This window comes from Perca flavescens, chromosome 4 (assembly GCF_004354835.1).
Source record: "Perca flavescens isolate YP-PL-M2 chromosome 4, PFLA_1.0, whole genome shotgun sequence".
NCBI lineage: Eukaryota > Metazoa > Chordata > Actinopteri > Perciformes > Percidae > Perca > Perca flavescens.
The window spans coordinates 24,088,473-24,115,300 of NC_041334.1; the positions used below are offsets into that span (position 1 = coordinate 24,088,473).

The 26,828-nt window shown below is 42.2% G+C and overlaps 1 protein-coding gene and 1 long non-coding RNA gene across 2 annotated transcripts in view; both read left to right on the forward strand.

Moving 5' to 3' along the window:
• bsnb (bassoon (presynaptic cytomatrix protein) b) overlaps window positions 1-23,649 on the forward strand; it is a 63,670-nt gene extending 40,021 nt beyond the window's left edge. Inside the window, exons 4-13 of the mRNA XM_028575047.1 lie at window positions 8,755-9,561; window positions 10,942-13,628; window positions 13,740-13,875; window positions 14,540-14,860; window positions 15,668-16,204; window positions 16,301-17,356; window positions 19,429-21,517; window positions 21,863-22,866; window positions 23,277-23,391; window positions 23,483-23,649. Of these exons, the coding sequence (XP_028430848.1) occupies window positions 8,755-9,561; window positions 10,942-13,628; window positions 13,740-13,875; window positions 14,540-14,860; window positions 15,668-16,204; window positions 16,301-17,356; window positions 19,429-21,517; window positions 21,863-22,866; window positions 23,277-23,391; window positions 23,483-23,649 (8,919 nt within the window). The remainder of the gene's footprint in view (window positions 1-8,754; window positions 9,562-10,941; window positions 13,629-13,739; window positions 13,876-14,539; window positions 14,861-15,667; window positions 16,205-16,300; window positions 17,357-19,428; window positions 21,518-21,862; window positions 22,867-23,276; window positions 23,392-23,482) is intronic.
• A 167-nt stretch (window positions 23,650-23,816) lies between these two features.
• Window positions 23,817-26,561, forward strand: LOC114554478 (uncharacterized). The gene is made up of 4 exons (XR_003692420.1): window positions 23,817-23,871; window positions 24,083-24,201; window positions 24,658-24,869; window positions 25,792-26,561. It is a non-coding gene; the product is annotated as an uncharacterized LOC114554478 (long non-coding RNA).
• Window positions 26,562-26,828: the final 267 nt, after the last annotated feature.

A 26,828-nucleotide genomic window follows, 5' to 3' on the forward strand; every position in this document is an offset into this window, starting at 1 on the left:
CAGTATGTGACAGTACCTAGTTTTATACAGTCTATGGATAGTACGCAGACTGACAAAGTTAGCAACTAGCTGGTAAACACAGCGGAGCATTTAGCAACTAAAGAGCCACATATTTCCCTCAGGAGTTGGTGGAAAGCAAACCGGTGCTAAAAAGAGAGGGACTTACATTTGCCAGATGGTCATAAAACCCCTGCCTCCAAATGAATAGAAGATTGCCATATCATCTTTTGTTTTTGGCTGCTTGCAAATGGCCAAAAGAATAACAGTTATTTTGGTTTTAAGTTTAATGCACAGTATCCTGTTGAATATGTTTTTATACTTGTGAGCTCTTGTGAGGAGTCTTGCACTTGTGGAAGTGTGTAATTGATTGATTAGCATGTAAACTACAGACAATAAACAAAAATGGCAGTTTGAAGTCCTCTTTTGAGCTCTGGAGGACCATTCTGCAGGGGTTTGCAATTTACTTTTACCTCCTCTGTGCAAGTTTGTCTGAAGTAAGTTGACTTCTTTTTGTGCTTATTGTTTTTTTTACAACTTCAAAAACTGCTACATTGAGAGCTTGATCCTATTACATTTGATCAATTTTTGCTTTTATTGGATCATTCCAAATTGAGAGAGACAGTAAACAGTTCGATTTTAATTCAGGATGGTACACTCCTTAATCAAATTAAGCTCCATCTGAGCGCTTAAATTTGTCATTCACATACCTGCTTTCAGCTTAGCTTGTCATTAGGGGTTCGCAGTCTGGATAATTAATATACTTTCCTTTCTGCATTACATAAATTGGTGAATTTATACTCATATACACTTGCTTAGACAGACGCATGTGCAGTCGCGCGCGCACACACACACACACACACACACACACACACACACACACACACACACACACACACACACACACACACACACACACACACACACATTAAAGCTAGGTTTATGTTCGCCGTGGTGTTCCCGGCACTAGGCCATAAAATGAGGACACCGTTTCCAGTGCAAAGGCTCTGCAAGTTGTCACTGCGCATGGTTGTGCACCTCTGAATTTTTTAACCTTGGCGCGCGTTTCAACATGGTCAGCTGGGAAGAAGACTGGCCGAGCAGGTTCGCCTGTAAAAACATCTGTATGATTCTTCATGTACAGACTACAGGGAGACACATGGCCTTAAATATGTGTAAGAGAGAGACAAACACACATGAGTAATCGGGCTGTAATGTCTCAGCAAGGTCTTCTGAGAGTGGGATCAATCTATGAGAACAGGATCAATCTCTCTGACCTTTTCCTTGTGGTAACCTACAGTGTTCAATCTCTCATTAATTTGACAGTGAAAGGGCAGCTTTTCCAGCTGTGAGCTGACAGGAACATCACTACACTGCCAGTGTTCACACTATTCAACTTTCACTCACTAACTGCTCTCTCAACTACACTCTTGGTACCTTGTCAACTGAAATAAAAAAACAAAATGTATTTGCTATTGTGTCAAACACACTAAACACTGTTGCTTCAACTGAGCTACTATTCAATGTTTGTGGATTTCATGCACTTACTGTAAGATGATTTTCTGGGTGCATCCTGTAATATTTACTGCAGATACTCAATGTGATTTTTATAGTATTTATTACTTATTGTTTTATGATGTTCATGTGGTTACTGATGACTGTACAACAAATTAACCCTATGTGATTACAATGATGACCATAAACATTGAGACGTACAACTGTGAAAAAAGACAGTTGTTGGTGGAGCTCCACAATCCTCATAAGCTAAAGGTATATATTTCTAAATGTTCAGTTTTAAAGGGTGAGCTGAACACACTGCAGCTAAAGAAAACACATGCAAATAGACAACCCAGAAAGAAAACATCTGTGGGACTATTACTGTAACAATATAATTTGCAAACTGAAAGGTGTCCTTGAGTGCTATGAAAGGCACCCATAAATAACATGCATTATTATTATTAATAATAATAATAAATGTGTGTGGAGAATTGTGAAACTGTATCTCAATCTGTATGTGTGTACTCAGATTTGTGAATGTGAAAATGTACAAATCTCAGTTCACATTTGAAGATTACTTTTCACATTTCCAGCATAACAGATACAAATACCAAATACAGAATTGTGCTGCAAATACTCACAACGCAACAGTATACAGAAAAACACAAGCAAAAGAGAAAACGTTTTCTGTGGACACTAAAAATCACCCTGTGCACGCACATTTCTGCAATAGTATCTCAATCATACAATCAGAATGTTTAAACTGACATACACTTAATATGTCAGCTCACTTTTCAACACCATTTATGGGTAGTCAACTTCAGTGCATTTCTGTATTTGGTTGTGTTAGCAGTGCGTTTTATTATGCTATATATGTGTTGTCGAATTGGTGAAGATGTTTTCTTAATTTGCACGTGTTTTGTCAAATTGCCGTACATTGAACTCTCAGGGGCACCATAGATTTATTCAGGTTTCATAGGTTTATTCTCTCTGCGGCTCTCTTGTGCCAGGTCCCAAAAGGTTCAAGTCAAATGAGAAATGTTTAATTCAATATATTTTGATTAGAGATGCTATAGCTGCACCGGTACTGTAGAGACTATTATAAGTATACAGTGTTCAAAAATCATGTGTTCTGTTGAAATGTCTTCAAACTGGATGCTGAAAACCACCTCTGTTGACTCATTACATGTTGCAGTGGATAAATGCAGACCAAATGCTTCAGATGTACTTGATGTATTACAGTCAGTGTCTAGTCTTGTCAGCCTCATCTGAGTTACAGTTCAGAGCCAAGGTTAAGTACACTCTCTACTGAGCACACAAGTCCGCCTCCTGCCATTTAATGAGGTGACCAGTCCACTAACAAGATGATCTCAGTTACAAACTGAGCCTCACAGTGCTGTGAAGGAAGGGTCTGGCTAGTCCACATACCATTCTGGGATGGGAGAGAAACGTGCTCTGGTTTATTGGCATGTCTTTAAACTAGGGCTGTCAAACTATTAATCTTTTTTAATTGCGATTAATCGCTAAATTTCTATAGTTAATTAATCACATGTTTTATCACATGATTACAATTTTATTATTTTGCATTTCAGAACTGTTTTATGTACATATTAACAATGGAAAGCAATTCTTACCATTGTATCTTGATTGGGAATAAAATGAATGCAAAGAAAGTTACTTTAGGAACTTGACTTTAAGATTTGTATTTGTTTATTATTTATTTACTGTAAACAAAAGAAGAAAAAAGGAAAAAAAAAGAAGGGTACTAAACAACAGTCAGCAACTTGTTTATTGTTAAGGCCATGGTCAAAATTAAAGATTTAATAATAATGTAATAACCATAACAATAACTTATTTCACCAGTAAATTGCTGTTGAACGACAAAAACAACCACCAGATGGGAAAAGAGTATTTTACAATTATTGTGAATGCACCAAGAGGCTACCTGTTTTAAGTGAATGCACCGTCGGCAGCTGCTGCGCTGCAGAGCAGACTGTTACGTCCCGGTGTTGGAATCCTCTACAGTGAAATACAATAACACTTTACACTGTTTAACGTTAGCTGTCAGCATTTTAACCGTGTTTAATCCAGCTGCTAGTTAACGTTACCTGCTGTCAGGTGTAGTGTAAAGTCAGGGCCAAATTAGGCACAAAAATTGTGTTACTACTGTTTAGGTCGACACGTTTCGGTACCCAACCCTACTTACCAAAGTCAATATAGTGTGCAGTAACTTCTAAATAATTTTGATTACTCACTGACGTCCAGTGATTACCGGTTGATGAGACAGCGTTTGCACTTTGGTTTCAACAACAGGTCGGCGAGTAGCACTCTCCAAAATAGTGCTTAGTAGCATCAAACTGAGTCACGTTAACTGTACTACTATGCTTAGCTTGTAGGTGGTAGCTCAAGCTTGATGTGCTTCGGTGATATTTTAATTTGGCTTTGGACTTGTTTCGGAAAATAAAAAGCGCCATTCAGAATTGTGTTACTGCTGCATTTCTCCATAATGCCTGCAGCCAGCAGCAGGAGGATGTGTTACGAGGAAGTATGGCAGCTTGATGATAAGTAAAGGTGCGGCAAAGGGTCAAAATAGTAGCCTGTTAGGCACGACGTGAAGCCGAGTGAAATGAAAATAAATTAATAAATGGCGGCATGCGATTAAAAAAAATTAACGCGTTATGCTCGGCCCTTAATCGCAACGCGACAGCCCTACTTTAAACCAATCACAATTGTCGTGGGCGGTGCTATGCGCTGCATTGAGCTCTGGTGCCGCTGCAAAATAGCCTCGGGAAAGAGCTTGTTTTGGTAGAACGTGTACATTCAAAAGTTGTTTTAGTCGTGCAACAGAAAACTCAGATTGGCCAGATAGTCTAGCCAGCTGTCTCGATTTACCCTGCAGAGATCTGAGGAGCAGTTAACCATAGTCCTCATATATGGACCGGAGTTTACAATTCCAACACAAAGAAAGCCTTAGGTAACGGAAATCCGGCCAAAAAGAAGGATGTACGGCGGAATTTCCGGTTGCAACGGGGCAATCCCGGAAGTGGAAAGTTGTGGATATAGACTACACCCACACCGAATCCCCCAAAACACAAAAAGAAGTCAACAACCGTGTTTCAAAACTAATTATTTTCTGCTTGAAGAAAACATTTCATTAACTGTTTCTGTGGTAGTTTAAGCTGTATTTCAATCTCTATGTATTGAGCTGTTAAAGTGTTGTTGTTCAGAGGGCAGTTAAAAAGTAGAAGGGGATTGCCTGAGTGAATTGGTTGCTCTGTTTTCAGGGTGTATTAAAGGCCTGTTCCTGAAGCGCAGAAGCTCAGTCTTTTATACGGACCTGATTTTCTCCACACAGTGTGGGCAGAGGTGGGAAGCACAGCCCACATTGTTCACTGCTGTACAAGCTAAAGCACTCTACATGAATAATTTGCTACTCCTAGCTCTGGTTTGGCATTGCTCCTCTCTCCCTTTCACCCACGCAGTGATGTTATGCTGATTCAGGAGCAAAGAGGGGAGTTTGGCAGTGCCAACATGGCAGGAAGAAAGCTTCTCAGTGGAGGAATGTTCATTATAGTATCTAATTAAGGTTCAATTGTGCTTTGTGAACATGCTAAAAAATAAATAGTTAAAGCAGATTTGATGTGGTCTTGAGGAATTTGGAAGTGAGAGGACTTCAGAGGCTGGAAGTTTTTATCATATAATTATGTGAGCATGCAAGTGCGTACAGAGCACACACACACATAGCATGTCCTCACCGTTATTATTGTTGCGTCGCTTCAGTGGTTCTCTGTCGGTCCCATTGTGCACTAGCTGTCCATAAACACGCAGACACTTGGCTCTTACATTTCTACACAATATATTTTCGTTTTTTTACATGTGAAACAGGCACAGATGGCTAGTTCTGAGAGTACTGCACCTGTTTATATATAGCTTCTCAGTAGAGCACTTGAGAGAGATGAAAACAAAGCCTGTCTGTCTGTTTGGCATGCCAATAGCTCCATCCTTGCTTCGTGGTCTCAGTTGAGACAACAGATTCCTGTAGGATTTGGGCACGTTAAGAAAGGTTTCATCTTGGATGGAAAAAGAGCATCAGTAAAAATACAGTATTACACATACATATGTAGATTCAAATGTAGCTGTCATATCAGTCTTAATATGTTACATTACATTTGGTTTTGGCAGTTATTGCATTTAGGAAGTTAAAAGTCTCATAGTAAGACTTAAGGTGACTGTGGTTTTTACTTCTTGAAAGTGTTTTTTTTTAACAGGCCAAGCGTGTGCCAGGCTCTTATTTTATCACCTTTTATGCTGAAAAATATTGTAATGTAACTGCCCACACTATTCCTTAGTTTGCTGCGGTGTTGTCCTTACTTAACTGCATATTTTCACAGTATTCATGATACAAATGGCATCATTTCGAAATGAGGGAACTGCATAATATAACGCTCATGTTGAATAAGTGTCTAATTGAGTTATTATCAACAGAACATCAGTTGAAGTTTACTGGTATTAAAGCTGAAATAATCAAAAATTTTAGAGACAGGTTGAGTGTCACTACAGTAGGCAGCTGGTTAGGGTATACCCACTGTCTGCAAGCTACTTGTCCAGCACCACACAGCAGCTGGTAAAAATATCTTAACATCTAACAAGCTAAACTCCCAAGAGCCACAACAATTAGTCGATTAATCATTTTTGAATAACAGAAAATTAATCAGAAACTATTTTGATAATTAATTAATTTTTCAAGCAAAAATTACAAACATTTGATGGTCCCAGCTTTTCAAATATGACTATTGGCTCATTTTCCTTCTCCTATTTTCTGGTATTTTCTTTGGGTTTTGGACTGTTGGTCGGACAAAATAGGACATTTGGAAATTGTGATGGACAGTTTTTTTATGTTTTGACTAAAACAAGTAATCAATTACAGTAATTAAGAAAATAATTGGCTGATTGGCTGTAGTTACAGTAGCTCACAAGTTACTAGAGACCTTTGACATTTGTCAGGGAATTAATCGATTGAAATAAAAGTAATCGGCAACAATTTTGATAATTGAATAATAATTTAAGCATTTTCTTAGATTTCTTTGAATGTAAACTGGAAATCTTTGGGTTTTGGACGGTCAAACAAAACAAGACATTTAAAGACATTAGCTGGACTCAAGGAACTTGTGATGGACATTTGTTACTATTTTTCTGACATTTATAGGCCAAACAATTAATTTATTAATCAAGAAAGTTATTGGTAGATTAATCGATCAGTTGCAGCCCCATTTTAAATATCTATGTATGCACTGGGAAATTGTCTTCAGTGATTCTCCAAAGAGAACATTTTCCTGTCCTTGCCTCATATAAATAGCAATTTACTTTACTATGATTGATAGTTATCTTCTGATTCAATAAATATACAGAAATCATCATCACATATAGTAATAAATACTACATCGTTCGTAACCATCATCTTCACCACCACCACCATCTGTCATTAGTCCACTACCACTTTCTCCTTCCTCCTGTTTTTTTTTTCTCCATCCTCCTCCTTTTTCATCCTCTTATTACATTTTAGCTGTAGCTTTACCTCCTACCACCCACATCAGCAAATGGTTAACCATTACTTGTAGATTCTTTCGCCTTCACAAATCAGTTTAACTGGAAAAAAAGTTAGAAGTAGAAGTGGCCTGTAATGGTTTGTATCCACCTTTCATCATGGCCAGTGAGCCTGAAACCAGAGGACACAAAGGGGCTCTGGGAAGATCAAAAATTCAATCTCTCACTCAGACCTGATCAGTTCATCTACACTGATTTAGTATAAAGCAAAAAAGAATGTAGACTGTGTCCTATACCTAGACTTTATCAGTGGAGGCTTGTCTGTCAAACGCAGGTCTCTGGGGTCTCTAGATTAAGATCTCTATCTGTCTGTTAGGATGTTCTCTGCTGAGTAACATTTTTTGTCACTCTCTGTCTGTCTCTCTTTGCTTGCTTGTAATGTAGGCTTTTCTCATTTATTTATATAATTCAGGCTGGTAACTCTTCTTTAAGCCTCCCTCCATGTCAGACATTTGACAGAAGTGACAGAATCTCAATAACTTCCATGAGCACTGATTACATTTGATAGTTGCAATGTGAGTAAAATGTATTTTGTTAAAAAAAAAAACTTTTATTCGCAACCTTCTCTGTCATCTTGACTGTCTCCACCGCAGTAAAGATGCCCTCTGATAAGTCATTGAACACCTGCATTGTTTTTATTTATTAGCTGTTTCTGGGCATGATTCTCTATTTATGCATATGACACCAATACAAGTAATGATTTATTGGGCAGACGTAATCAGCAATAGAGGTGTTTATGAGGTTATTTGTTTTGTTGTATGAGTCTGTGACACAAGAACGCTTTCTCTTCAGGCCTCAGGCACAAATGATTATCATAGAAACGGAAGGCTGCATTACAAACATGGTGCGGCCACCTCTCTTTTCAGCTTTCATAAACTGTGTCATAACCATTTCTTTCCATCGAGCAGTTTCATCGATCTGCTGCATTGGCCTGCAATTGAATCTGTTTATGTTAATATCCTGTCTTTGATGGGTTTTGTTCTAGATTTTTTTGCCGTGTCAGAATCTATAACTACCTTCACACATAGGGCTCAGTGAGGATGACGGTGAAGGACGAATCCTACTCTTGCAGATTAAAGGTTTGCTGCGGCTCCATAAAAGGTCTAATGACAGTTGCACCCCTCCAATCTAATAACAGATGTGTTCATTTGTATTCACACAGTTCTCTTCCTCTGTGTACCCTGTTTGACAGTGCTTAATGTTGTCAAATGATTAAGTCTTCACCAAGAGATAAAAGGCCTTGTTTGGACAGGCTTTCAAATATTCAGTTTTTCAGACTTGCTATACTGAGTCCTTGGCACTAAATGACCGTTATTACAGCAACAACTTTCTGAATATTTTTTTTTAACCGACGCATATTTCTGTACCCACCAATCATCATACATAATAATCAGATAATGTGATGACACATTGTCAATACCAAATTAACACCAATGTTGGGCATACTTTGTGCATGTAGTCAGATTGCTGCCCATTTAAATAGTTTCCCTTTTTGTTTGCTTATTGTTGGCACAAGGTGGAATCCAGGTGACATTTAAGAGTTTGTTTTGCTGAATAATGTACATGAATAATAGAGTTTGTTGCAAGACTGCATGTCCTTTGATTATTCTATTTCAAAATGTTTTAATTGCTGTTCTCTTTGTGCTTGTTTTTCAGAAGAAAGAATGGTTGTGCTTGAACTGCCAGACGCAGAGGGCTCTGTCAGGAAGCTTGGGAGATATTCCAGCTCCTGTTTCACAGCCCTTAGGATCCCCCCGGCCACCCACTACAGCCAATCAACAACCACCTCAGCAGAAAGGGCCAAATCAACTTTTAGGGCCTAGGCCCACAGGTCATCAACAACAACAGAAACCACTGGGTCCCCAAGTAAGTGGCCCTGTCTCTCCTGTGAAACATGCTGGGCCTGCCCCTCATACCAAGGGGCCCAGCCAAGCTTCCCCTCAAACCAAGGGTTCTGTCCAACATATTTCTCAACCTAAGGGTTCAGCTCAGCCTCCATTCAAAACTAAGGGTCCAACACAGCTCTCAGCTCAGAGTAAGGGACCTCAAATTAAAGGTCTTAATCAATCACATGCTCAGAGTAAGGGCCCTGTTCAGTCTGCTAATCAAATAAAGGGCCAGAGCCAGGCCAAAGGGCAGACTCAGACAAAGGGATCTGCTCAGCCCTCTGCTCAGATGAAGGACCCTTCTCATCCTTCTGGTGCCAAGGTCACCCCTGGTAAAGCCACACCCAACCATGCCAAGGCCTCTCCCACCCCATCAAAAACACTACCTACTCAGTCTAAACCCACAGGTAACAACCAGGTCCGCAAACAGCCGCAGAGCCAGGAGAAGACCAAAGTCACATCCAAATCTCTAAAAGAAGACAGCAAGGCCTCACCAAAGAAGGCATTGTCAGAGACTGTCACTTCACCAAAAGACATGAAGATTGCTGAAGATACACACAAGTCAAAACACCATGAAGTGAGCTACCTGCAACTTCTTCGCCTTCACTTGTTACTCTTGATTCACCATTTTTATTTTTTACTCCTTTCAAGTAATTGTAACCATTTCTCAGAATCATCATCATATCATAATCCTTTTAATTATTCATTCCACATTACTGTTGTCGCTGTCATCATATCATTATTTTTTATCTTTTTTTTATTCTTAATAATAGTAATTATAATTTATGTAGTTAACATGTTTATCTATTATTTTATCGCTCTTCTTTTCTTTTCTACCTTTCATTCTACCATCACCATTCAAACTAAAGTTAGTTAGTAGTAGTTATCATTGACTTGTAGTATTATCACATACCGTACATTTGTTTTTCATCATATCACACTCTTTATTGAAACAATTTCCTATCAATACAACTTTCTTTATCAAAATATCCTTATCATCATAATTATCATTTTTATAATCATCATCATCATCATCCTCACCTCCATCTTCATCCTAATCATCAGCATCACCCCATCACCAGAATCTTCATCCTTATCAGTCATTATCATCATCATCATCATCTTCATCATTGTCTCAGTGATCATTATCTTCAGCCGGTTCCCCCATTCCTCCGCCTGGTTTTGTACACTTTAATTTTATTTGTATCAAACGCAAGCTTTTTGTTTACTGTGACACTTTGTGATGATATTTTAAGCATTCTAAGCATGTTCGTTATTCTTCAACGGTCCGAAGAATGCAAAGGAGAATGCGTCAAAGGTGGCAATCAAGCATGTAAACAAATGACATTTGTCTGTAGATGTTTGTATGTTTAACTGTCTGTTATATTCACTGTCAGTGTCAGTGTATTTATCCATCTGTGTGTACATAACTTTGAAAGGCAAACTCAACCCAAATCAATAGAATATGATCAATAGCTATAATAATCTACAAAACAAGATTATATTCACAAACAAGTCAAAATAAAAGCTTTGATCAGAATTCAGTGCTTCTTTATATAAAACAAATGTTGAAATTAAGTTACTCTTGTTTCAGGGTAACAAATGTATGAGTGAGATACGCTTGACTTCTAAACCAAAACATAATAGTAAATATTTGGGTTGATTTTAGCCTAAAATTTTACTATATCTGGTTGTTTGATTTAAAAGGTTTGTTCATTCCAATGTAATTGTTCCCTAATAAGTAATAGAGACCATTTTTATTGTATTAAGTCAAGTGCATTCATTTTACTACATATAATGAAAAAATGCTCATGAAATTGTGACAGCTGATTAGTTTGATGAAATAATGGGACACAAGGTGTGCTCTGAGGCCTGTAATAGACCATGCAATGAGTTAATTTAGGGGAAAAAATGTCTTATGTTTGCTTCTGACCTTTTTCCTTCTCTTTTTTTTCAGGATTACATCAAATCAAGTACACAGAGTCTAAGTGACACTGGATACTCCTCAGATGGGATCTCCAGCTCTCATGGGGAGATTACAGGACAGATCCAGGAAGAAGGAATCAAACTCAGTGAAAGAGGTGCTTCCATGCCCTCAGAAATCACCAAGCTGGAGAGCTCCATGAAGCCTTTACTAGAGTCGGCATCAGACCAGAAGCACAGGCCACATTCACTGTCTGTAGGACAGGGCCGAGACTACAATCCTGATGATGATGCAGCAAGGGAGGAATCAGAGGATGAACTCAGTTGTAAACTTCGCCATGATTATGTGGAGGACAGCAGTGAAAGTGGTCTCTCACCATTGCCAGTAAGACAGAAGAAGTCACATAAAGAAGTAACAGATGAGGAATATATGAGGAGGCAAATTATGGAGATGAGTGCGGATGAAGAGGAGATGGAGGAACATGGAAACCAGAAGACTAAAAGGGGACATAAAACAAGTGGGGATTTGAGCAAAGAGAGACGGCGACTCTCTCATCATTCTAATAGTTTTGAGGATGACACCAAGGCATCAGAGGCTAATGAAGAGGAAGATGTTGTAATGGCTGGAGGCCTTCGGCGTTTTAAGACCATTGAGTTGAATAACACCAACAGCTACAACCGAGACATGGAGCTAAGTACTGAGCATGACCTACGAGAACCAGAGCTAGAGATGGAGAGTCTGACTGGTTCGCCTGAGGAGCGGTCCAAGGGAGAATATTCATCCACCTTACCTGCCACCACTCCCAGCTACACCTCTGGAACATCCCCCACATCTGTGTCATCCATGGAGGATGACAGTGATAGCAGCCCTAGTCGTAGGGCAAGACTAGAGGAGGCAAAGCAGCAGAGGAAGGCTCGACATCGGTCCCATGGTCCACTTCTTCCCACTATCGAGGACTCATCTGAGGAGGATGAGCTCAGAGAGGAGGAAGAACTACTTAGAGAACAGGAGCAGATGAGAGATCTAGAGCAACAGAGGATCCGCAGTACTGCTCGAAAAACAAAGAGGGATAAAGAAGAGCTACGGGCACAGAGACGCCGGGAGAGATCCAAAACTCCCCCCAGTAATCTCTCTCCTATTGAGGATGCATCGCCTACAGAAGAGCTGAGGCAGGCTGCAGAGATGGAGGAGCTTCACAGATCATCATGTTCTGAATACTCACCATCTATGGACTCCGAGGCAGAGGGCTTTGAGATGATTGGTGGAAAGCTTTACAAATCAGGAAATGAATATAACCTTCCAACCTTCACGTCACTCTACTCCCCGACAGAAAAGACATCAGCAACGTCACCATCTGATAAAACACTAAAGAGTGCAGAGGAGGTCTATGAGGAGATGATGAAGAAAGCACAGCTCATGCAGAGGCAAGGACATACAATTAATCAGCAGAAAGGTGCCTCTCAGCCTGACAGTAAACATCATCTTGAAGCAGGAACTGTCCTAACCCCCGGCTCAAGCCCAACGCAGGTTACTGCACCTATGTCCTTCTCCACAACAGGGAGTGATCCAAGAATTCCAGGAATTCATGCAGCACAGCATCTATCAAAAGAAACACAAAACAGGATAATGACACAGAGTGCCAAAATTGAAGGTGTTGTTGGAGTTGCCACAACCAAAGCCCAAGTCAGTCAGACTGCCACAACTCGGCAGGCAGGTAGCACAGTGCCTGTTGGCAACAGAGCATCCTCCCAGAAGCCAACACAGGCATCACCTGACCCTGGAGCATCCTCCCTAACCTCCAAAGTCTTCTCCCTTTTCAAAGGTCCCAGCCCCTCTGCCTCCCCCAATGCTTCCCCAGTACAAAGCCCAACACATACGCCATCCATGAGACCCACTGGTGGTAGTGGCAGGCAGCTACCATCTTTGCCTGGTGGTCCTACATCAGCTGCAGCATCCCATGGAGCTCAGGCACCTCAAAGGGCAATTTTGCCACGTCTTACACGACAGCAATCCTCCCAAGATTCACCAGTTATGGTGATAACACTAGGCTCTGATACAACTAGTCCTGCCAAGCCAATTACTGTAAATTCTTCCACTTCCCCTTTGTCATCACCAACACAGGTCAGTTGTAAAACATTGTATAGCTCCCAGCCCCCTTCGACTAGTTCCCCAACATCACCACAAATGCATTTATCACAACAGTCTCCTAAACGTTCCTTACAGATGGCTCAAAATTTTGAAAAAGTAAATGTTGGTATTAGTACTGTGACCACAACTGCACATAGTCGTGGATCTATGGAAAACATATCTCTATGTAAAATGTCAAATATTCCAGGCTCTTCAATGGTTGTGGGTCATAGTCAAACACATCCAAACACTAATGTGGTGGATCTGAGAGCCCCAATGAGGCCGGCTCCAATTATAATGACAGACCAGGGAATGGACTTAACATCCCTTGCCACTGATACAAGGAGATACTCTTTAGGAGCAGAGCACCCATCTGGTCGACACACAGCAGTGCAACCTCTTATTATGAACCTAAATTCACAAGAGCAACCGCACATATCTGTATCAACACCGACCACAGTTAGTGTCACAGTTGCATGTTCTATGTTCATGTCCCAACCCAAGCAACAAGTTGTGTATGGAGATCCTTTGCAAAACCGTGTGGATTTGGGACAGGGTGTTGGATCTGCTGTGTGTTTAACCCAGAGCAAGCCACCAATTACTGACCCATCTATTCCCAAAATTGATGCCTGCCTGGAGAACCTGGGTATACAACAGCAACAACTGCAGTTACAGCAACAGAAGCTCCTGCAGCAGCAACAGCTTCTTGAGCAGCAGCTCCAGCAGCATCATCAGCAATCCTCTTTTGCTCGTTACAATTTAGCTAATCAGGTCCAGCCACTGCTGATGAAAAAAGATCTTGTAGTGAGCCAGACAAGCAGTGCCCAGCCTGCAGTGACTGCAAGTGCCATTCCTAGAGCAGCCCCACTGGCTTCACCATCAGTGTCTGGGGCCCCTGCTTCCAATGTTCCCCATGAAGTCTATAGTGGAGTTGCCTTAGAGCTAAAAAAACAAGCCAACAGTAATGAACTTGTCCACAGGTAAGCCTCATGTTATGATGGTGCAATTAGATGAAAGTAACACATCACAGGGGGGCACAGTTACTCAACTCGTTACGAGAGAGGAACCTCCTCTCCCTCCTCAGGTTTTGGATCTCACTGGACAGATCAAACCAGAAAACCAAGTGGCTTGTTGTGATGTTGTTTATAAATTGCCCTTTGCTGGTTCCTGTTCAGGGTCATTCAGTCAGAAGCCTACAACAGTATCTTCAGATAAAAAACCCATCACTGAAACCTCTCAAGCAGCCCACCCTACCCATCCACCACATTACAATGTCTGCCAACAACAACAACATCATAATCAACAACATCATCAACAACAGCAACAGCAGCAGCAGCAATATCAACAACAACAACAACAACAACAACAACAACAACACCATCAGCCTCAAGGAGTGACAGAGGAACATAAACCATATCAACAACCTACAGTCCCCTCAGGAAGAATTCAGCCCTCCATGTCTGATACTAATCTACCCTCCATGACTGATGCTGGTCACTATCAGAGTAATGCTCTGGCAGTAGATCTAAGCAGCATGAATCAGGCTTATGATGGTGGATACCTTGGAATTGGAGCACAGTATGGTTCTTACACAGACTTGCGTCACCAAGGAGATGTTGCAGGCCCTTCATTACCCCTTCGCCGATATGGCTCCATGTCAAATATCAATTCTGACTATGCCTACACTTCACGTGACGTAACAGGACCACAGGACTCCAATCTGGCTCAGTACAGTGCAACCACTGCCAGGGAGATCAGTCGTATGTGTGCAGCTCTTAACTCTGTGGACCAGTTTGGGAGCCGTTATGGAAATAACCCTGAACTGGTACCATATGGGGCTGGAAGGGGTGGTCCCTTAGCTAGGCTAAACCTCCAGCAAAGCTTAGCATCAATAAGAGCAAATCTACTGTATGGCCCAGATGGAAGACCAACAGCAAATGGCCAAACCCTAACAAACCTAATAAATGCTAGACAAGCAAGTATACGGGCTTTGTACCCTGCTGCTATGCGAGGAGGTGATGGCATGATATATTCCACCATCAACACTCCCATAGCCTCCACCTTGCCAATTACCACCCAGCCTTCCTCTGTCCTTCGCCCCATACCTAGAGGAATTTACAGACCTTACCCTACAGGTGTAACTGCTGTACCATTGGCTAGCCTTACCAGGTTGCCTCAAGTGACTCCCAGAATGCCTCTGTCCACGCAGGGACCATATTCCTACCCTACTCCAAACCAGTATCCTACTTCAGCTACACCATCAGGAAATGTGCCTGATGCAAGCAGCTCACACCAGGAAACTCCTATGTACCTTGGAAAGCCTTTAACAACAGTTGCTGCTCAAACAGCTGCAACCATTGCACCCACCCAACCTGCAGCACATTTAGGAGCACAAAATGTACCAGCAACTGGTATACAAACCACGTCAGATCAACAGATAGACCGCGCTCAACTTACTTCACAGAGTGTTACGCCCCCTTCTCAAGCTCAAGGTCATCTTCCAACTGTTCAGCCATTGCAGGCTCAAATGCAGCCACACCATTTACCTACTCAAACTGAACCTTTATCTTTGACTCAAATCCAACCTCAAGTTCAACCCCTCAGTCAACCTCAACCATTAGTTTTGCAACAGGGTCAACCACAAGCGACACCCCACTGCACTGCTCTAGCACCGAGTTCCAATCTTTCTCCTCCCATGGAACCCCAGAAATCTAAGGAAGATGACAGACTGAGTCAGCAGCAAGAGCATGTGTTGCAGCTAGAGCGAGAGCGTGTTGAACTGGAAAAATTAAGGCAGTTGCGCCTACATGAGGAGCTTGAAAGAGATCGTATGGAGCTTCAGCGGCACAGAGAAAAAGAACAACTAATTGTTCAGCGTGAGATTCAAGAGCTGCAGACAATCAAACAGCAAGTCCTACACCAACAGCAGGCAGAGCGGGAGACACAGCTCATTATGCAAAGAGAACAACTGGCCCAACAGAGAATGCAGCTTGAACAAATTCAGTCTCTGCAGCACCAGCTTCAGCAGCAGTTGGAGGAGCAGAAAAGGCAAAAGACGGCAGCAGTGGAGGCAGCGGCTGCTACTGCAGCAGCGGAGGCAGCAGCAGCGGCATCAGCAGTGGCGGCAGCAGCAGCAGCAGCGACATCTGCCCAGGGTGCTATACAAGGGGTAGTTGTTGGAGGAGGGCCCCCTCAAGGGTTCATTATTTGTGACCAGAGTGGTAGAGTTATTCAACAAGATGGACAGACTGTTAAATTTTGGCAGGATGGACAAGTAGTCCAAGCTGTGGTGGCTGCTCGACCTATTCATAGTTCTGCCTCTGAAATGTCATTGAGAAGCAGTGACAAACAGGCTGATTCCAAGATTATGAAAAAGCAGAATTCCATGCCTCGGCTGAGGGATGGCTCAGAGGAGGACGCTGTGAAGAGGATTACAGACAGCTGTGTGCAAACAGATGATGAAGATGGAGAGGACAGATTCATGAACAGGCGCAGGAGAACAAGGCGTATTGCGGACTGCAGTGTGCAGACCGATGAGGAGGACCAGGGAGATTGGGACCAGCAGCCAGTGAGGCGCAGGCGATCACGTGTATCAAAGCACTCTGAGTCCAGTGGTGAGGCTAAACCAGAAGGGTCATCTAAAGTGGCTTCTGCAAGTATAGCTATTCAGACCACAAATGATTCATCATGCCAAACAGAGCCTGACCAACTTAGCAGGATTTCACCTGCTATCCACATTACCATGGCAGAGACCTCAAAGGTTGATCTATTACATTACATAGCAGCCCCTGAAAGGACCCACAAAGGAGAGAGTCTGGCCTGCCAGACAGAACCAGAGTCTCAGTCTCAGGGTGTGGTCGTACCCCAGCTGAGTGTCCCTACAACTATTAGTCCATACTCCACAAGTCTGCATATAGTAGGTGCAAACACAACTGAACCAACCTCTCCTCGACTCCAAGGAGTTGCTAAGTTTGAGAGGAGAAAACCAGACCCCTTGGAAATTGGCTATCAACAAAATGAGTCTCCTTCTCGCCAGCCCCCCAAATCTCCCCAGGTGCTATACTCCCCTGTATCTCCATTGTCTCCTCATCGCATGCTGGAGACAACATTTGCCTCCCAGGAGAAACTTAACAAGGCCCACGTTACACCCCAGCAGAAGGCTTTTACTGCAGAATCACCCCAGCGCCACCAGACCCTACCAAGACCCATAAAAAGTGTGCAGCGCTCTATGTCGGATCCCAAGCCTCTCAGCCCCACATCAGATGACCCTGCCAAGAACAGGTTCTCTCCATATCATCAGCAAGCTATGTCCAACAGTCAGGTAAACGAAACCATCACTTTTCTTTGAACACAATTTCATTTATCAGTTATCCAAATATATGTCTTTAGAAATGCAGCACACCCAAAAAATCAGAGTAGTTTCTTTAAATAAAGCTACAGGTTACCATTATGCATGGTATCATAACATTGTCATATAGAATGCAATCAAACTAATGTTTCATGATTATTGCATACCAGTGCCAAACCCAGCAAATATATGTTGTGGCCAATTTGCATTTAGAGAAACATTAAATTAGGGTAGAATTTGTCAATTAATTGGCTAAATAAAAAAAAGTGTGTATGCAGAATATGCTGTGTGTGGACATAGATGATCACACAGGATCTGGCATCAAGAAGGTGACAGAATGTTCTCATGAGAGCAGCTGGCCATGCCAGAAAAGCTTTTCCCATCATCCTTTTCTGCTGTTTCTCTTCCCTTATCTTCCCTTTTTACTCTTTTGGTCTGTTTTCCTCTCTCTCTCTCTCTCTCTCTCTCTCTCTCTCTCTCTCTCTCTCTCTCTCTCTCTCTCTCTCTCTTTCTCTCTCTCTCTTTCTGTGTCATATCTTCTATATCTGGCAACCCCTTAAGAATTGCCAGGGGGACATACAATGTGGAGAAATACTGGTGGTGCTTTGCTGTCTTCCTGATTGTTAGCAGCTGGTCAAAGTAAATTAGCATTGCTCTGCACTTAGACCAAAATTAGTTTGAGAAGCAAACATAGAAATCAGATTTCAGGCATTTTACACATTTGAATTAATCTTTAGTGTTAGTGTTTTATACACGGTTCTCTTGTGGATACTTGAAAATTGCCATGGATCTACCCAACACAACTATTTTGTAAGTATTAGACTAGCACAGATGTCTTTTTTAAGTTGTGTTTTTATTTGTAGTTTATGTTTGATTGCTGTTACCTGCATGCCATACATAAATATTTGAAGCAATCTCAAAAAAGGCCAGATATGTGGATATTCGATCAAAGGAGCAGAGGGTAAATTAACATATTTCTCAAAATACATTTATATGAAATCAAATGACTCAAAACACAATTGCTTTAACATACTGACGTCTCCTGTCGATTTGAAAAAAAAACTTTTACGTATTCATGATGTTTACATTTACTAAGCTACTAAACACACATGTATTTGTTTAGTATATTATTTTGATTAAGAATTATTCTGACATTTGTGGATCCTTTTTCTTAAGTAAAAGTACTAATACCACACTATAAAAATACTCTGTTACAAGTAAAAATCATGCATTGAAAATGTTACTTAAGTAAAAGTATCAGGAAAATGTACTAAACATCCTCACATTTTAGAAACTGGAAATGATCAAAACAGTTCTGTCAATCAACTAAGTGTTTAATCGGCTAATCATTTCAGCTGTACTTGTAGGTCTTTATATTGTTGGGTAGTTTAATTTATGATAAAACATCATATTTAATAAACTAAACGTTTTGTGTGCAAAAATCTTCATTTAACTAAAGCTGTCAGATTAATGTAAAGGATTAAGAAGTATAATATTTCCCTCTGAAATGTTGTAGAGTAGAAGTAGAAAGGGACATGAAAAGAAAAGACTCAAGTAAAGTACAAGTACCTCAAATTTGTGTACAGTACAATACTTGAGTAAATGTACTTAGTTACATCCAAGCACTGCATTTAAAGACAATTTAATTAATTGCAGTAACACTATTATAAATGTTACTGGTTTAGTATAACAAGTAACATGGTTAAATTGTGCTTTGAAATATTAATATGTAATAGAGGTGCTTTGTGTTGACTACACTGACTGCCAATACTTTGGCTTCAGTGAAACAACATTTTAATCTATATAATGAAATCAAACTCTGTTAATTGAACTACTGATATAGATAATGCCCCTGTAGTACATAGGTTAATTAACCAAGTAGTCTGACAACATATCAGGCTGGATAGCTCTTCACTTAGGTCTAGGGATGAAGAAATGTGTAGACCCTCTGTGAGTACCCAGTGTACAGTAATGAGTCTAATTAACATAAACTCATTCTGTTTATAGCTCAGTGTTTGTTGATGTGTCTCTGCCTCTCCAAGCAGATGGCCTCCCTGCAGCAGCAGCAGAACTCTCTGATGAGGAAAATAAAGAGGACTCTCCCCAGCCCCCCTCCAGAGGAGACTTCGCTCCCTATTGTTACTCCAGCACAAATGTACAGCTCTCCTGGCATGGCCCAGAGGGTCCTACCCAGACCTGCCCAGGGAGTCACCAAGGCTGGCCTACTGAGTGAACTGAAAGCTGTGGAACAAGAGTCGTCAAAGCTCCGTAAGCAGCAGGCTGAACTGGAGGAAGAAGAGAAAGAGATTGACGCCAAGCTGCGTTACTTGGAGCTAGGCATCACCCAGCGTAAGGAGACCATGGTGAAGGACAGGGAGAGGAGAGAGCTGGCTTACCTGAGATGTATGGGTGATGCTCGCGACTACATGTCTGACAGTGAGCTCAATAATCTCAGGCTGGTAGCTGCAACAGGAACCTTTGATGCTAATGGTCTGTTGACAAGGCCCAGCACTGCACCATTGAGCCAATTTACAAATGATCTTAATGTAACCTCCCAGTATCCCTCAACCTCATCCTATATGTCTTATCCATACCCTCAAAGTCAACCATCAACACAGCAGCCAGGGTCTGCTTACCAACAGATAGGTTTCCAACCTCCTCAGTACCCTTCATCCTCTGCACCCCAGCCGGGAACATTCCAGCCCCATCCCCCACCAGGCCCTGGCTACCAGAACCAGGGAACCTATTCCAATCGCATGTATGCCCAGTCCTCCTACCAGACAGACATTGGCATGCAGCAGCATGGTCACCAGGGCTTCCATCCACCTGGTCAGCCTATGCCAAGCCAGAGCCTTCCTTACCCTAGCCCCTATCAACCTGGTCTCTCCTATCAGCCCCAGGCAGAGATCCTTACAGTCCATCAAAGACCACGGCAAACCTCTTTGGCTGACCTTGAGCAAAAACTCCCTACCAACTATGAAGTCATCAGCAACCCAGCAGTGTCAGTGGCCACATCAGCTCCAGATACCAACTTTGGCTCAGTCTACAGCAATACGTATGGGCAGTACCACCCCCCAGAGCCTGGGTTGACTCATTCTGTGGAAAGCCCCACCTCTGCTTATGCTTCAGATGGACTCTACACTTCTAACCTGGAGCAGAATATTCCTAGGAACTATGTCATGATTGATGATATCAGTGAGTTGACAAAAGACAACACTAGCCAAGCTACTGATGCTCTAAGCCATCCTGTGGGAGGGCGGTATCGCAGTGAGAATGGCCCTGCACGTGGAAGTGCCTATGGTAGGCCTGAAGATGAGCCTGTGGATGCTTATGGCAGACCTACAGGAACAACAGGGTACCAGAGTGCAGTGGACAGTCGCACCAGCACCACAGGAAGTGGAGGCTCATCCTATTACTATGATGATTATAAACACCCATCACGGAGCAGCTCCAGTAGCCACAAACTTGCACCCAAGAATCTCGCCCCTGCAGTAGTCTCCTCTAAACGTAGTAAGCACAGGAAGCAGGGAATGGAGCAGAAGATTTCTAAATTCTCCCCTATTGAGGAAGCACGGGATGTAGAGTCTGACCTTGCCTCTTACACAATGACCACATCAACAGGAGGCAGCTGTACAGTTGTGTCCAGATCCAAGAAGCTTCAGGATGATGTCACCTACGGAATGAAGAAGAATGCATATGACCAGCAGAAATATTATGGCACCAGTCGTGAGGGTCTTGAGGAGGAGGACCGCATGTACAGCTCTGGTAGGTCCAGGTCTACTGGATATGGTATGGACAAGATTTCCTCCAGAGATGCCACAGGCCACAGAAGTAAATCCTACGAGAGGGATGCCATGGAGCGGTCTCAGAGAAGCAGCCGCAGTGGAAGGCCTCCCATGCGCAGCCAGAATTCAGAAGAGGAGAGTCCACTCAGTCCTGTTGGGAAGCCTGTAGGCATGGGAAGAAGCTCTGGCATACCAGACGCCCATGATGCGAGGAATCAGTATGGCTCCAGCCATTCATTGCCAGATGTGCAGGACCATCACAAGAAGGACCTGCCCAGAAGTCATGTATATAAACCAGATGACCCTTACCTTGTAGATGACATGCACTGTGCTGTGTCTGACAGTGAAGGTAACTGGTGCTGAATAATTTGTGCTGCCTGAGTGCTGGAAAGGGACTGCATGCCAAGTGTGGAATTTTGAGAAGAGTGATTACTTTGTTTGTCTTGTCTTTTTTTGCAATGTTCCCTGTGATGAATTAAGCCAACAATGCCTGTTTTATATTTCTGTTTTGCACGCATCATTTTTAAGTCTGAGGTGACATACATGTTTTCTTTTCTGTTGGATTCCTCAAAAATGTGCATGGCTCTGGGATGTGGAGTATGTTTTCCCAGTTATTTTTGCATGGCTTCAATCTGCATGCTACTCCTCACCACATAAAACACTTGACTGATAATGTTTGTTTTGGTTTTAAAAGCCTATCATTTGGGCCAAGAGGAGACTGATTGGTTTGAGAAGCCACGGGAGGCTCGATCTGATCGCTCAAGACATCATGGAGGTGGAGGTCACTCATCCACAGGCAGGCGTAGTAAACAGACCTACCATGATTATGACGAACCTCCAGAGGAATACTGCCCCCAGGATGAGTACAACCAACCGCGCCACTCCTCCACAGCAACACGGGATCACCGTCACCATGGCAGCAGCTCTGGCAGACACAGCTCTTCTCGCCACACCTCAGAGGATCCCAGATCGTCCCGTTCCTCCAGGACACACCCCAAAGACCCATCTGTCCGTTCTGATGGCAGAGGCTCCTCGTCTACACAAAGAAGGGGTGGTCTAGACTCCCGTTCTACCCAGGGAAGCCCCCGGAACTCAGGCGACTTCTCTCGAGACTCAGCCTCAGGTCATCACCAAGGCACTGGGGGACGGAGCCAGAGACCCCAAGGACCCACAACGTCCAGAAGGCAGGAGCCCTCTGCAGCAGGGTGTAAACCACAGCAGCAGCAGCTCTCTCAGGGCCATGCTGGGCACCAGCCCTCTCAGGGCCATGATGGGCAGCAGCCCTCTCAGGGCCATGCTGGCCAGCAGCCCTCTCAGGGCCATGCTGGGCAGCAGCCCTCTCAGGGCCATGCTGGGCAGCAGCCCTCTCAGGGCCATGCTGGGCAGCAGCCCTCTCAGGGCCATGCTGGCCAGCATCCCTCTCAGGGCCATGCTGGGCAGCAGCGGTCAGGTGGTCAGGGCCAGTCTGGTAGACATTCAGGCTCTGAACCACTTGATGGTAACCAGCAGGCCCAGCAGCAACAGCAACAGCAGCAGCAACCATCCCTGCAGCACAGCCAGACCCCTCAGAGCAGCCAGCCAACAACAACCACTGTAGGAGCTGGACCAGCACAGCAGCAGCCCAAATCTGGCCAAGCCCCACCACAGGGACGCCAACCAGGAGTAGGGTCTGCAGCAGGGCAGCCAGCCCTCACAGCGGTGAGTAGACCTAAGCCAGATTTGACTTATTGTAACATACATGACGTGTTTGTAATTTGTTTTTAAGGATGTGCTACTTGAAAACCATGTATTGTGTAGTATTTTCTTATTCAAATATTGCTAAGAGGCTAGTTATGATGACAGATAATTTTTCTAGCCATAAAATGCAATTGTTGTGGTGTCCCCTTCAAAAATATTTGAAATGTCACAAACAGAAGCAAGGGTTGTTTTGAATTACACTGCGATAAAGACAAAGTTATAGAATATAACTAACAATAATTACATTTTAGATTAACTATATGAGATTATATTTCAAATGGGATTACATTTAAAATATAGCCTGAAATAATATATAGTAGCAATTTAAACTTTGCCCTGAACTTAATATTTGTCTCTTTTCTGTTCGACAGACAAAAATGGATGCTACACCTGCAGCAGCAGCAACAACAGGAATTAAACCTACAACAGGAGCCACAACAACACCTCAGCCTACCAAAATAGCTACACCTCCTCTTACAGGCATTGGTAAGTCTCAGTTCCACCATTACTATAAACCACACATTGACCACAGGCAAACAACAGAATATGTGATGGTTATGTTGTTTGCTGTTTGCAGGCTCCAAGGCCCCCCCTGTTGGGATCGGTAGCAAACCTGTAGGTATAGGCAGCGCCGCACCAGGACAGGCACCTGCTGAAGGGGATAATGTTCTCACTAAAATCCTGCAAGGAGGGGCAGCAGAGCAGGCGGGAAAACTGGGAGATGGTACAGCCATGAATAAATAAATGTTTAAGAAACTGAATTATGGTCTGGCAAATGTTAAATCCACCGTGTTAGCGTTTATTTTAAAATAAAACAGCAAATATTAAGATACTGGAATTCCTTGAATGACTATGTCACTGTTGGGTCAGGTTGTTTTCTGATATTTGCCACCTCTTTGTCATTCTTGCAGCTCTGTCTGGCCTTGGAAAGAAGTTCACTTCATTTTGGTGAACTAAAAGAGGAGGGTAAGTGAACTGAAGTTACTGACTTTTGCAACTCAGAACGTTGAACTTAGATGCATGGAATGATTTTAGAATGGGAGGCAACAGCTAGGGACCTGCTTATCCACAGAAATTATACATTTCTTATTTGTCGTAAATTATGGATGTTTGGGAAATTATAATGTATGTGCTTATGCTTTATTTCATTATTTTTAATCAACTGTACTTTTTTCAGGATATGCAGAGTTGAAATGAGATGGATTGGAAACTTTGTACTTGAAAAACCTATGAAACTGCATTACATACAATTCACATTACAGAGGAAATAGAGGAAGAGAGATCCTGAGTGCATCAGTGAGTATCCCATTAAATCTTCTTATCGTTGAGAAATGAAACTTTTTTTATGTCTTTATGATAACTATTTTGTCACCTGCTGTGAAGTCAAGTGAAAACAATGTAATTGTAGAAACACATTTAAAGATGTAATAATGTGTGTATTCACTTTTGTGACACTTGCATTGTGTAAAACAAAAGCAGTAACACAGGAACTTGGTAAATGGTTGATTGCTGGTGATATTTTTATTTTACCTAGTTTTAGTTTCATTAAGTACACAGAGACTTTAAACTGTGAAAACATTAAATGCTGTCACACTTTGATTAATTGATTAAGTTTTGGATATTTACATAGATTAGCATAGTCCGTGCCTGCATAGTGAGAAGACTCAAGTGAAGTGATGACTGATTAAATGCTGTGATTGTATATTCTGACTGATCTCCTGTACCTTCCCCTTACCCCAAATTACTGGACAGAGCTTGAATCAAAGGATGCCTTGTCAGCATTGAATTCCCTAGACATGGCCACACGATTGAAGTGAATTAAATAAGGGTGATTGCTTCGTCAGCACGGTGTTACAAAACATGAGCAGAGAGCTGAAGAGGCCTGAAAGTAAGTGGATGCCTTGATAGAACTACAGTCCCAGAATGATGATTGTGGAGATGTCTGATGCCTCATTGGACCAATGGTAAGTAACTAAAAGCCATTCACATACATCTGTGTGTGTACGTGTGTATGCTTATGTAAGTGTTTATGTTGCTGGATTATGGGCTGATAGAATTTTTAGTTTTGTCTGCTTGTTTCCATTTTATTTCATTGGTTTCCTCATTGCCGTGTCAGGTCACGTTATTAAAGTCACAGTCCGCTTGAACTTTCTGCTGCAGATGTAAAAGGCAAAAGCCAAGAACAAGGGAGGTCAGCACTACCTTCTGACTCTACACACTCCCAATAATCTGGGCCAAGCACACCGGGCTATAATTAGCCTGAGAAGGCAATCTGTGGCTTTGCTTTAATGTCACACACGCAAAGACACACAGAGACAAGAGCACATGCAGACACACAGAATCATGACTCATGGTAAGCGTCGCTCATTACATGGTAGAATGAGTTAACAAACTAATTCTGCTCAATGGAGCAGAACTACAGAAGCGTAAATAAAACAGATTTCAATGCACTTTATTCAGCGTCTGTCAAAACACATTTGCGTGAAGGTCTATCATTCAGCTGCTATGCTGTCTATGTTAAAAATTGGATAAATATCAGTAGGCGTGTCTAGTCATTTCTGTGCCTGTGGCCAGTCTCAGGATTCAGTGGGGTAATGTGAAGATAAACCCAACTCAGTGCTTCTTTAAGCAGCAGGCCAGCCTGCTCAGCCCTGTGGATTACTGCCAATACCAGCAGCGCTGTGATTGGCTGAAGTATCATGGGAAGTAAAGGAAAGTAGGCTGACAGAGCTGTAACAAACATTGCAGAAGGTTTTGCAAACTATGCAGAATTTTAGAGACCCAGATCATATTAAAATACAATTTATTAGATTTTCTTCATTAAATTGTTTAATCATTTTTATTAACTGGTATATACTGCTAACATTCACATGGTCTTTATTTCAGGAGGACAACAACGGTCAATAATGAGGATGTGGAGAAGCGGGGGAGAGAGTCACACTTACCCTCCTCCTCCTAGAATGCCTTCTGGGATCTGTGTGAGTCCCGCTAACTGAGGCATCTGGATATCATAGGACAAATTCAACGTGTTTGGCCATGCATGTCCCTTTTTTCAAACAGCCCAACAAAGGAAGCCTCTCAGCGTCCTCTATTGGAATTTTAATGGAACACCACTCATGTCTGGGGAATACAAATCTGGCAAGGATATTTTATTCTACATTGATGTCTTCACAGCCTTTTCATGCAAAACACAGTGGAAAAAAAGAAGAAGACAGATTTTCATAGGTTTTTCTTGTATCAAAGATACTGATCTTATGCCCACAATGGTGTCACATACCTGGAGTAGACGAGGTGTATCATGACAATGACAACCAACCTGATGACTCCAATACAATCCTTGAATGCTTGGTTTCTCTAATCTCTACAGTACATTCCAGTAAAGGGAATTTTACCCTTTCTTTGAATGTGTTTTTATTTCTCCTCTTTTAGTTTTAATGTCTACAGAATGCATTGTGTAAATGTGGACATGCGAATGCACACACAAAATTATTTAAAAAACTGAAAAAAAGAAGCCCATATGAATACTTTATCACCACCTTTGAGATGCCACTAGTCATCAGCTGTAGTTTTTTAGGGAAGGGAAGTACTACCAGTGTGCCCACAAGTGTGAGATTCACACAGATGAGAGGACCAAATGAAAGAGTGGCCACGGCTTGATTAGCCATCACAAAGCCATTGTTATAGTCAGCCCAACGCTCTGGGGCTGACTATAAAAAGGATAAAGCCCCAGAGAGGACTTTATCCTTTTTATTGATTTATCTCATCTTTTAGTTTCTTTTCATTTTTGCCTGATATTCACTGAATGGAAGAGCCTTATTCAGTACATGATTTCACTTGTATACCTCATATGTTTTAAAATGTCCATGTCATAATGCATTCTTTTTACACAACTGTATACTATTGTATGTACATAAAACAAATCA